The sequence below is a fragment of the Pleurodeles waltl genome, chromosome 11, assembly GCF_031143425.1.
Source record: "Pleurodeles waltl isolate 20211129_DDA chromosome 11, aPleWal1.hap1.20221129, whole genome shotgun sequence".
In the NCBI taxonomy this organism is placed as follows: Eukaryota; Metazoa; Chordata; class Amphibia; order Caudata; family Salamandridae; genus Pleurodeles; species Pleurodeles waltl.
This window is the reverse complement of record NC_090450.1, coordinates 738505702-738518600: the sequence shown is the minus strand read 5'-3', so window position 1 is coordinate 738518600 and position 12899 is coordinate 738505702. Positions and strand designations below refer to the sequence as shown.

Genomic DNA, 12899 nt, shown 5'->3' with positions numbered 1-12899 from the left:
TTCTGTGTTTCCCGCTGGGCTGGCGGGCGACCGCCAGAAGGCCGCCCGCCAGCCCAGCGGGAAACCCCTTCCCACGAGAAAGCCGGCTCCGAATGGAGCCGGCGGAGTGGGAAGGGTGCGACGGGTGCAGTTGCACCCGTCGCGAATTTCAGTGTCTGCTAAGCAAACACTGAAATTCTTTGTGGGGCCCTCTTACGGGGGACCCTGCAGTGCTGTACTGCCATTTGATAAAGTTTGTTTTGACCAATGACTTTGTGTTTCACCACTGCGCATATTAGTTGCTCAATGTTCACCAGTAGCACATGGTATGTTTTGTTCAGTTTAGCCGCCTATTGGCTTTGACATGGCATTAGCCATTACTTTCTGTATTCAGTTGAGCCGCCTATGGGCTTTGACATTGCATTAGCCATTACATTCTGTATTCTGCCTATTGGCTTTGACATGCTGTATCCAGTCTAGCCGCCTATTGGCTTTGACATTGCATTCCTATTGGCTTTGACATGATGTATTCAGTTTAGCTGCCTATTGACTTTGACATGATATTAGATATTCTGCCTATTGGCTTTGACATGATATCATATATTACATTTTGTATTCAGCTCCGCTGCCTATTGGCTTTGACATGATATCATATATTACATTTTGTATTCAGCTTAACTGCCTATTGGCTTTGACATGATATTATACATTACATTTTGTATTCAGCTCCGCTGCCTATTGGCTTTGACATGATATTCAGCTCCGCTGCCTATTGGCTTTGACATGATATTATACATTGCATTTTGTATTCAGCTCCGCTGCCTATTGGCTTTGACATGATATTATACATTGCATTTTGTATTCAGCTCAGCTGCCTATGGGCTTTGACATGATATAAGACATTGCATTTTGTATTCAGCTTAGATGCCTATTGGCTTTGACATGACACTAGACATTGCATTTGATATTTAGGTTAGCTGCCTATTGCCTTTAACATGACATTGCATTTGATATTTAGGTTAGCTGCCTATTGCCTTTAACGTGGAGTTAGACATTGCAGTTGAGAATCCAAGCTGTATTTTTCCAAGCTGTGTTTTTGCACCAGAGAACCAAGATGTTTTTCTCACAGTAGACTAGACATGATAAGAGAGAGTACATGGGTGTTGTTTTCTCTTCGCTTGAGCTTGGGAACAGGAGTAGTCTTGGAGACCTGGCCAGTCTCCAAAAGGCTTGCTCAGTTTCCCAGGTCTGAGAGGAGGGGGCACACCTTTGTAACGAATGTAACAGGCTGCAGAGGGTCAGATTCGAATCTGCCGGACCTCGTGCTGGAGCTTGGCGCCAGCTGCCAGCATCCCGTGTGGGTAGATGAAACTCTTTCTCGCGGCTGACAGGGGTCATCAGCTTGCAGACCTTAGAAAGATGTAGCTGTAAATAGTTCCCACACGGTGAAGTATTTGTTTTGCTTTGCATTCAATATCTTATAAATATAACCTGCTGTGTATATTGCAAACTGATATATTTTGTTTGATTAACGCGGACTTGAAAGCTACTAATTCGTCATACATAAAATATTAAGAATTAACAACAATAAAAGTCTTCTTTGACCTCAGAAGTGCATTTCTGTTGTGTTATGTTAGTGCTTAGAAACTAAATAAGAGGAAAGCACTACAATTGGTACCAGAAGTGGGGTGTCGGTCATTAAGAGGTGATTAAGAAGGGGTTTGACGAGTTAGTAGATTTCTAAGTGCACACTTTAAAAGTGTAATTGTTTTTTGTTGTTTGGAGAGTTACAGAAATTGTTTTTGTTGTTTGGAGAATCACAGTAGCACGGCAGACCATGTCATGTGTTGTTAAACTGCCTGATGGTGCTACGGAAAACTGTGAATTGTTTGTTGTTTGGAGAATCACAGTAGCACAGCAGACCATGTCATGTGTTGTTAAACTGCCTGATGGTGCTACGGAAAACTGTGAATAGTTTTCTGTTTGGGGAATTACAGAAGAAAATGCATGTGTAGAAAACGTGTGTTTTGGAAGTAATGATGACAGAAAGGTCTGGATACCTTTATCTGCTTACAGAGAAATGCAGGAGAAATGTAGGAAGTTGGAACATGAAAATAGGAATTTACGTGAGCAAATTAGCCTGACTGAAAGTTATAAAACTGCTGTTTTTGAAGAATCTTTCTTGTCCCATTCCAGTAATGAGGGGGTTAAGACAGCTCCGAGCTGCACTGAGTTTCCGTGTGAGCCAGGGTTTTTGGCAGACAAAATGCATTCCTTAACTGATAACACGGACGAGAGAGACCAGAACGTGATTTACGAGTTACCGTTGCAAAATGCACAAGTAAAACGAAAGATTTTAGAGCAAGACACCCCGAGTTTCATTAGCTTGTTTGATTTTTGGAAAAAGAATAGCTCTCATTGGAGAGAAATCCTAACACTTTTGTATATGGTCACTGTGAAAAATAATATGCAGCTGCGCGCTTGTGATTTGGCAAATGAAATAATGCAGACTTTAGGTTTTTGCGCAGTGCAAGAAGGAAATACTTATGTACATTTAATTCAAGAACAAGGGAAGAAAATAGTGCCCCTAGCTAGAATCATACAATGGATCTGGTACTTGCAAGACAGGGCTAGAGTACCACAGGTAAAAGAATTACCGGTGAAATTGTGTGCACCATTTGAATTCGTGTCTACTGAAGATAAAAAGCATGTTTGTTTTACTAATGATTCATTGACTGAAATGTTGTTTTCTGGCACAGTAGAAGGAACAGCGTTGTATAATGTGTGTCAGATTTTAAAGCAAGAGCTACGTGAGATGTGTCATTTTTACGCTGATTTTTGGTTTATTGCTAATGTTTTAGCTGTTTGTTTTTACATATGGCTTGTACCTAACTGGTTCAATTTCCCACATGATGTTAATGAGAAAAATGCAGAGAGAGAAGTGTTCACCCAGAATTCTGCCTTAGTGGGGATGGCTAAGTGGGTGCCCCAGAAATGTGAACAGCTGAGTGAAAAAGCCACTTACAGGTGGGCAGAGATGAGAGAGATGCACATTCCCCTAGATTTGATAAAAACTGTGCAGCACGCACAAAAGCAATCTGTCATGCAAGCAGTCACAGAGCAGTTGGGGAGAGGAAAGTTACCAGATCAGAAATGGCAAATTGATCAGGTTTTAGGGAGAGTGATTGCTGCAAATTACCAAGGAAAAATCGAAATTATGCTGATACCTAGAAAAGAATCTGATTTATTCATACAAATTGGAGACAGAATGGCCCAAATTGACAAAAGTGCAGTGAATGGAGGTTTGGTAAAGAATGAGTCTGCCCCAGCCCTTCTGACAGTGCAAGAAAAGGGAAGCTGTGGCGCAGCAGATAAAAACCTCAGTGCTGATGTGTGGGCTGAAGCCCCAAGTGATCCTCCAGAACCTGCAGAAAATATAACAAAGGGCCCCAAAAACGTCCTGCTGATTATAAAACAGGGAAAGAAAGAGGAAGGGTGCAGTTTAAATGAAAAATGTTATTTGCAAGAAAAGTCATACTTGTTTCTTTTGCAGATCCTACCACGTTTCGCCACTGTCCCTGAGTGTGCTGTGTGGTCCCCCTTCCGGTGTGTGCGTGTGGGGTCGGGGAAGGGACCGAATCCCCAACCTGAACCTGGCTGAGTAAAGTGCCAGCACCATGGATCCATTTTGCGCAAACTGCGCCTTCAGTTCAAGTTCAACTTGTTTGATTGTATTCTTCCATTGGAACTAAGCTGTGATTTTTTTTTTTTCCCTCTCGTATGGAACTCTGACTTTTGCTTATCTTCCAGCAAACCTTTCAGGTGGACCGTGCCCCTTTACATGAGCAGAACTCATGCCACATCAAATTGCTAACACTGTTGAATTAGAGACTCATTCAGAGTATAAAAATTGCCCAGTCTTTTCTATGTAGATGTATCTGATGTGAAAGGTTGTGAGATCAATGTGTTAATTCACTTCTATTGCTTTACAGGGATTGCTTTGATCATTGAAATTTGATTTGCTGATAATGTTTTTTTTTTTGTGCTGATGTTTTTTGTTTTTGGTTTGACACAAGAGATATGTGAAACAAAAATTAATTGGTCAAAGGGCGGAATGTACTGCCATTTGATAAAGTTTGTTTTGACCAATGACTTTGTGTTTCACCACTGCGCATATTAGTTGCTCAATGTTCACCAGTAGCACATGGTATGTTTTGTTCAGTTTAGCCGCCTATTGGCTTTGACATGGCATTAGCCATTACTTTCTGTATTCAGTTGAGCCGCCTATGGGCTTTGACATTGCATTAGCCATTACATTCTGTATTCTGCCTATTGGCTTTGACATGCTGTATCCAGTCTAGCCGCCTATTGGCTTTGACATTGCATTCCTATTGGCTTTGACATGATGTATTCAGTTTAGCTGCCTATTGACTTTGACATGCTATTAGATATTCTGCCTATTGGCTTTGACATGATATCATATATTACATTTTGTATTCAGCTCCGCTGCCTATTGGCTTTGACATGATATCATATATTACATTTTGTATTCAGCTTAACTGCCTATTGGCTTTGACATGATATTATACATTACATTTTGTATTCAGCTCCGCTGCCTATTGGCTTTGACATGATATTCAGCTCCGCTGCCTATTGGCTTTGACATGATATTATACATTGCATTTTGTATTCAGCTCCGCTGCCTATTGGCTTTGACATGATATTATACATTGCATTTTGTATTCAGCTCAGCTGCCTATGGGCTTTGACATGATATAAGACATTGCATTTTGTATTCAGCTTAGATGCCTATTGGCTTTGACATGACACTAGACATTGCATTTGATATTTAGGTTAGCTGCCTATTGCCTTTAACATGACATTGCATTTGATATTTAGGTTAGCTGCCTATTGCCTTTAACGTGGAGTTAGACATTGCAGTTGAGAATCCAAGCTGTATTTTTCCAAGCTGTGTTTTTGCACCAGAGAACCAAGATGTTTTTCTCACAGTAGACTAGACATGATAAGAGAGAGTACATGGGTGTTGTTTTCTCTTCGCTTGAGCTTGGGAACAGGAGTAGTCTTGGAGACCTGGCCAGTCTCCAAAAGGCTTGCTCAGTTTCCCAGGTCTGAGAGGAGGGGGCACACCTTTGTAACAAATGTAACAGGCTGCAGAGGGTCAGATTCGAATCTGCCGGACCTCGTGCTGGAGCTTGGCGCCAGCTGCCAGCATCCCGTGTGGGTAGATGAAACTCTTTCTCGCGGCTGACAGGGGTCATCAGCTTGCAGACCTTAGAAAGATGTAGCTGTAAATAGTTCCCACACGGTGAAGTATTTGTTTTGCTTTGCATTCAATATCTTATAAATATAACCTGCTGTGTATATTGCAAACTGATATATTTTGTTTGATTAACGCGGACTTGAAAGCTACTAATTCGTCATACATAAAATATTAAGAATTAACAACAATAAAAGTCTTCTTTGACCTCAGAAGTGCATTTCTGTTGTGTTATGTTAGTGCTTAGAAACTAAATAAGAGGAAAGCACTACAAGTGCCCATGCCATTGGCATGGGCACTGCAGGGGCCCCCAGGGGCCCCACGACACCCCATACCGCCATCCTGTTCCTGGCGGCCGAACCGCCAGGAACAGGATGGCGGTATGGGGTGTCGGAATCCCCATGGCGGCGCAGTAAGCTGTGCCGCCATGGAGGATTCCATAGGGCAGCGGAAAACCGGCGGGAGACCGCCGGTTTTCCCTTTCTGACCGCGGCCAAACCGCCGCGGTCAGAATGCCCTTGAGAGCACCGCCAGCCTGTTGGCGGTGCTCTTGCGGTCGTTGACCCTGGCGGTCAATGACCGCCAGGGTCAGAATGACCCCCTTAGTCACCTACAAACGAAAGTACTGTCATCCTGAGACCAGCAGTCTTGCTCAGAGCAAGAGTCCAAACTACGACAATGGCAGCTATTTTGTCATGGAAGTTGTCTACCAAAGAATCCCAGAAGGGCTGGGAGGGTTGGATTGTCTTCTTTGTTGCTGCAGGGCAGGAGAACTCTCTCACTATGCTGAAAAGCTCCTCAGCGCCGTTGGTGCTCTTCTCAATATGGATGGTCAGGGCGTCCTTTTTTGCTTCTTTGAGGTGGTGATGATGATTTTTGAGGGCAGCTTTGATGGTGACCCGGTCTGATGGGTTCTTGCTAGTGTCCCATCGTCTTTCTAGTTGTTTGCATTCTCTCTTCAGTGGCCGGAGTGTGGGTGTGAACCAGACGGCAGGCTTGCTGGGTCTTCTGGTGTCGGCATTTCTCCTGGGGCGATTTTGTTGGCACAGTTCTGGATCCAGTCGGTGAAGTTACAGGCATCCTGCTTGATGCTGCCGGTGGGGTTTGGTCTGCTGGCATTGAGTAAGGTGGTCTATTGGGTCTCAGTGTTCTTTCCCTAGATGTAATGTGGGAGTGCGGGTTGTGTGGAGGAGGGTTCAGGTGTGCTTGTTACAGTGAAGTGTAATGTGGGGCTGGTGACCAGTTGCTTAAGTCCGATGATGTAGAGGTTGTCCAGGAGGTTGGTGGAGTTGCAGTCATTTGGGTTGTCGAGATAGAAATTGAGCCCCCACCCCCACTCCCCCAAGGAAGACATAGTGTCTGGAGTCGATGACCAGGTGGGAGATGAAATTGGCGATTGTTTTACAGATGGTGTGGCGGGTGCCAGGGGTTCTGTATGCAAGGGTTTCTCTGATGGTGGTTTTGGCGGAGATCTGATTTGGAAGGTAAGGTGTTCCATGAAGGGGGACATATTGTCCTCGGTGATGGTGCATAGGAGGCTGTACTTGTGGGTGATGGCGATGCCTCCTCTGTGTTTTTGGTGACAGTTTCTGTGTCTAAGTCTGTAGCCTTGAAGGGTTGCACAGGTAATGACTGGAGCTGATGCAGTGGTAAGCCACGTTTCTGTGATGAATATCAGGTCAGGCTGGAGAGTGGTAATGGTGTCCCAGACTTCCGCAGCTAGTTTACAGAGGGATCTAACATTGAGGAGAAGGCAGTGAAGTTGTTTTTTGCGATGAATAGTCAACGGCGTGGTTTCAGTGTTGCAGGTGGAAGGGCCTATTGTGGTCTGCTTGAGCAGTTGTCTCGATTCCTGGGGGCCAGGTCTCACAGTTCGGAGGCTGAGTATCTGCAGATAGTAGGAGAGCCAGAGTTCCTGGCGCTGGGAGTGGTCCGGGCGCAGATGGACTTGCCTTTGCACACCCGTTTTGCAGCCAAGCTGCAACCTCCATTAAGTAGGTCCTGGGGCGGTAGTGGTGCTAGGTGGTGGTGGGTGGGAAAAAAGAGCGGGAAAGTAGCAGGAGCGACACAGGGGGAAGGGGAACAGGCGAGAACAAAGCGAAGAGCACAAGGGAGAAAAGTACAAGGAAGCAAAAACTGCTACCCAGCACTAAGATAGAGGACACAGACGAAAAGAGCAGAATGGGCACAGAGAAAAAGCAACAACACAGAGAGACAACAGCAGAAGAGCACACAGAGGAAAAGAGCAGAGTGGGCACAGAGAGAAAATCACAAAACAGGCAGACAACAGCAAAAAGGCAGCGACCAAAGGCAGTGGAAGGCGCTCAGTGGAACGCTGTCAGCAGGGGAGCTGAAGAGCAGAGCCAGGGCCAGCGGAGAACAACCAGAACAGCGAGGTGGGAATAGGTCCAAGGATCTTCTCAACTGGGTCGCGCTGCGGCCTCCATTAGGTAGGTCCTGGGGTGGGAGGGGTGCTCGGTGGGCTGGCAGAAGGCAGGATAAAAAGAGCTGGAAGTGAGTGGGAACGACTCAGGGTTAGTGTGGCTAGAACAAACAGAAGAGCACAAGGGAGAAAAATACAAGGAAGCAAAAAATGCTACCCTGCACTAAGATAGAGCAACAGAGCATGCAGAGGAAAAGAGCAGAATGGGCACAGAGAAAAAGCCACAAAACAGGGAGACAACAGCAAAAAGGCAAAAGAGCACGCAGAGGAAAAGAGCAGAGTGGGCACGGACAGCAAACCACAAAATAAGGAGACAACAGCAAAAATGCAGTGACCAGGGGCAATGGAAGGCCCTCAGTGGAAGCGCTCTCAGCAGGGGTGCGGAAGAGCAAAGCAGGGCTCAGGTGGCTGACGGAGAACAACCAGAACATCGAGGGGGGAGTAGGCCCAAGAAACTGGACGGAAACTGAAGATTTTTGCCCCAGCTCAATTATGTTTTCTTGGGTAATGAAACACACTCGTACCCCATGGAAGATCATTCTTATTAGGCATATAATAAAAGTATTAAGGGCCATATTTATACTTTTTGACACAAAACTGCGCTAACGCAGTTTTGCGTCAAAAAAATTAGCGCCGGCTAACGCCATTCTGAAGCGCCATGCTGGTGCCGTATTTAATCAATGACGTTAGCCGGCGGCGCTGCCTGGTGTGCGTGGAAAAAAACGACGTACACCAGGCAGCGCCAGCGTAGGGGGATATGGGGCTTGGGCGTCAAGAAATGGGGCAAGTCAGGTTGAGGCAATTTTTTCGCCTCAACCCGATTTGCGCCATTTTTTTTCACTCCCAACCCCCATAGAAATGACTCCTGTCTTAGCAAAGACAGGAGTCATGCCCCCTTGCCCAATGGCCATGCCCAGGGGACTTCTGTCCCCTGGGCATGGTCATTGGGCATAGTGGCATGTAGGGGGGCACAAATCAGGCCCCCCTATGCCACAAAAAAAAAAAAACACTTACCTGAACTTACCTTAATGTCCCTGGGATGGGTCCCTCCAGCCTTGGGTGTCCTCCTGGGGTGGGCAAGGGTGACAGGGGGGGTCCCTGGGGGCATGGGAGGGCACCTCTGGGCTCCTTCAGAGCCCACAGGTCCCTTAACGCCTGCCTTTTGCAGGCGCTAAAAAACGGTGCAAAAGCGGCCGTACGTCATTTTTTTTGACCCGCCCACTCCCGGGTGTGAATTTTGCCCGGGAGTATAAATCCGACGCACATGCCTCGGAGTCGATTTTTTAGACGTGAACGCCTACCTTGCATCTCATTAACGCAAAGTAGGTGTCCACGCTAAAAAATGACGCAAACTCCATGGACTTTGGCGCTAGACGCATCTAACGCCAAAGTATAAATATGGAGTTAGTTTTGCGTCAAAATTGCGTCAAAAAAAACGACGCAATTCCGGCGCAAACGGAGTATAAATATGCCCCTAAATGCGTTATTTCATGAGAGCTTCTTATCCAACTGCAAAAAAATAATTAGCACATTGTGCTATAAGATGAAGAAACTGGGAGCATTTTTCAAAACTATTTCACAGTTGGTTGTTTCAAATGCTCCTACGTGAACTAAGCTTGGCTATTTATGTCCTACCCCTACAGACAAAGTGCCACCCTGAGCCATTTAGATTGTACTACTGAATATCGAACTCTAGAATAATATGTTACATAAATATAGAGGACAATATCGAGAGACAAAATATCGAAAGGTGAGAGCATATAAGGAAGCATAGACTTTGCTGTTCCTAACTCAACATCTACGTACCTTGAAGATATATGTCCCGTGCAGGTACACCTATATTTAGCTATGGAAAATTGAGACTTACCCAATGAATTTTTGTTTCAATATTGTGTCGTTTATACTGTGTCCCATCAATAGTCTGGGGTCGATATTCAGGGTGCACACCACCACTTACTGTTCGAGTGCATGGTCTAAACTTTTTTTTATTTTGCTTGTTTCTTACTTTTGCCATTTATTTGCTTATATTTCTTGTATATGTACAGCCTGCTGTTCCCTTAACTGGATTACCAATATTATGCAGCTAACTGTTTACCTAACAATAGGATTAACGGAGAGGCCTCAAATTCTGAGAACAAGCTAGGACTGTCCAACCCAACCAGTTAACACCTTAGAATGGAACTATGTTCGAATTACATTTCCGTGTTGGATTATTAGCGAGAATTACAGAAGATATAGCACTCATTGGTAATGACGTTTGATATGGAAGAGATTACTTCTGTCATTGTTACTGTTAAATAGCACTTAATAGCACAGAATGCGGTATTGGTATTTCATTGCTGCACATTTCTGAAGAAAAGAGCTAGAGTGTTCTCTTCTATTAGGTCACTTTGTAGAGAGTATGCGAAGGCTCCACCAATTCACTGTTACAAGCATTTCATTTATTCCTATACTTTTATGACACACTCATGCACTTACACAACCTTTTTAAAATTTCTGTAACTTAACTGTGAAGCTGAAGGGCATGGGGATCTTCAGACTGGTGTTTGTTTTTGGATTTTTTTTTCTGAGATTTACTCAGGAGGGGTGGTTGCAGTTCAGTATACCAGCCAAACGCTTTGCAATCTGATAAAAAACACATTACTTACTCACTAATGCGGTCAGAATAAAGGTCCCCATCACAATGGCAAGGATCTCAGCATAAGACATGCCATACAGCTCCGGTGAAACAGTTCCATCAAGTCCCGAAGTCCGAAGCATCTCAGGCTGGGTGACCCCTGGGAGCAGCAGTCTTCGTTTACTGCTGAGTGATGAGTTGGTGACTGGCAATGGGCTGCGGCTGGACACCTCCACAGCCGTGTTTTCAATATTAAGTGATGACGCTGTCACCCAGTCTGAGGCTTGTGTTGTCTGCTGCACAGTCCCACCTGCCAATGAATCACTTAACAGTCCAATAATACCATCAGTCCCTGTTGTATTGAAATCTTCCTCCTTTAAAGACTCATTAGCGTTTCTGTTCACAGTGGCTTGAGAGTGGTTTGTGGCCGATGTCTCTGTTGAGTGTTGAAAGGCCGTTTCTGTGTTGCTATTTGTGTATAAATCAGAAGGTGGCAAGGAAACCGTCGCTTCAGAGTATTCTCCCAAAACTCCAGCATTTGTACTGCTTTTTTCAGATATTCCATGGTGTCCTGCTGTCTGGCCGGTCTGTTCTGATGGTGGAAATAGAGTGGCGCTCATTAAAGTGGAGCATTCAAGCTGGGTAAGTACTATAACCCTGCTCAGCAAGCCTGGGGGAGACACAAAAAATGTAGTTGGTTACCAGAAAGAGCATTCATTCAAATTCACAATGACATGGCTATGAACCTGAAAGTATCTTTTATATTGTGTTGCACACACATTTGTGCTAGGTATTTTTCCAGTTGACTTAACTTAAAAGCAAGGACAATGTGATTGTGGGAATAACACACTCAGAAAGACTATTGATTTACATGCATGAGTAATAATCATGTATCCTAGTTTGCTGATGACATATGTGGACAGACGAGGAAGTGATGCTGGGGAATCTCACACCCCATCATGCATTTGGTGCAAAAGGCCTAAGGTGAGGTCTGTGGCAGCTTCAGTAGTCACTGGACGTTGAACACCCCAGCGTAAAGATTCCCCTGGAAATCCAAAGGTTCAGTCATCTTAGGTTGCTCTTTTCTCATTTGCTGTTTGTGAACAGCTTGCAGAAGTTAGGTAACCTGGGGTGATTAAGGTATGTGGGAAATGGAAAGATATGTTCTGTTGTAAAGGGGAAGGCAATAAAAACATGGGGACAGTAGAGGAGGGTGAGAATGTAGCTCCTTGCAGGATGTTTAAAATCCTGTGGGTAGGTGGAAGCATGAGAGATAGCAGGCTTCACTTGGAGGATGAAGTGCATAGAATCTGAGATATGTAGGCAATGAAGTGATACTTATATGTTATGACAAATTAGGAGACAAGGTGGTAACGAGATGATGGACATGGGCCTACTTATGGGGTTTCTCTGAAACATTTTGCTTTTTTCTCCCAGTTTTTTTACTGACTGTACGTGGCCTTAGGACTCTGGGCACTTTCCCACTGTACTGCACTGGGAAAGTGCAGGAGCCCTTCCTACACATGCCAGGAAAAGGTGCTTATAGGGTTGTTTGAAGTACTGTACCCAGGAGTGCCCTGTAAAAAAGGTACTCTACATACCAGGACGCATATGGCCCCAGCTACTAATGGGACACTGTACAGAATGTGCCACCCACCAGAATAGCCTGTCAACCATGTATCAGGCCTGCCACTGTAGGCCTGGGAAGGCACCGTTGTGCTGGAACTTAGGGTGGTATCTCTTACTCCTTGGCCTACCCTGAGTGGGCCTTACCTTACCCTTACCCTGAAGGGCGGAGCAGCTGGTAGGCAGAAGGCAGGGCAGGTACACATGGTTGTTCCATGTCCCGGTAGGGAATAACCCCCATGTGAATTTTTCCTACCTAGGAGATTGGCTCCTTCCTTAGGTTTTTGCTGATTCCCTTTTAGTGTCTTTAGGGCCCTGAGCACTTTCCCACTGTAAGAACAGTGTGAAAGTGTGCACGCCTTCCTATATATGTTAGGAGGTGGCGCTATCCCTTGTGTGTGCACCAGCACAATAGTGTTTTCACATGTCCCGCCTGCAATTTCAGGCCTACGTGTGCATGTTCGCACCACAGTGTCTCCACGTGTCCCGTCTGCCGTTACAGGCCCATGTGGATGTGCTCGTGCAACAGTGTTTTCATATGTGTCCTGCCTGCCACTGAAGGCCTGTGTGTGTGCACTTGCACAGTATTGTTTCCTTTGGGACCTCTGTGTGGTAAACCACCTGCTCTTTCCTCACCCGGCCCCCAACGGCAGCGTGTGCCAGGTAGTATTGCCCGAACTGGGCCAGGGTGGTGAGAGTAATTGACTGAGCTGGAGGAATGCTTCCAAGAGTGATCAGAAGCTGGTCAAGAGACTGCACAATTCCTTCCTTCCCACATCCCGGTGCTTTCAGAACTGAGCTTGGACCGGAATGCATGGTATGGAATTCTTTAACTGAACAAACTATTGCCCTCAGCCACTTCTGCTCTGCATCCTATAGGTGAACTTCCTGAGTGGTGGCCAACACACTTTTGTTTGTCATCTGCCTCCTAATCAGTCCTGCTACCTGCCTCCCAC

General features: G+C 45.4%; 1 protein-coding gene across 1 annotated transcript in view; it reads right to left on the bottom strand.

Moving 5' to 3' along the window:
* LOC138266678 (uncharacterized) overlaps positions 1-12899 on the bottom strand; it is a 100665-nt gene that overhangs the window by 27813 nt on the left and 59953 nt on the right. The window contains exon 2 of the mRNA XM_069215480.1: positions 10349-10987. Coding sequence (XP_069071581.1) covers positions 10349-10987 — 639 coding nt within the window. The remainder of the gene's footprint in view (positions 1-10348; positions 10988-12899) is intronic.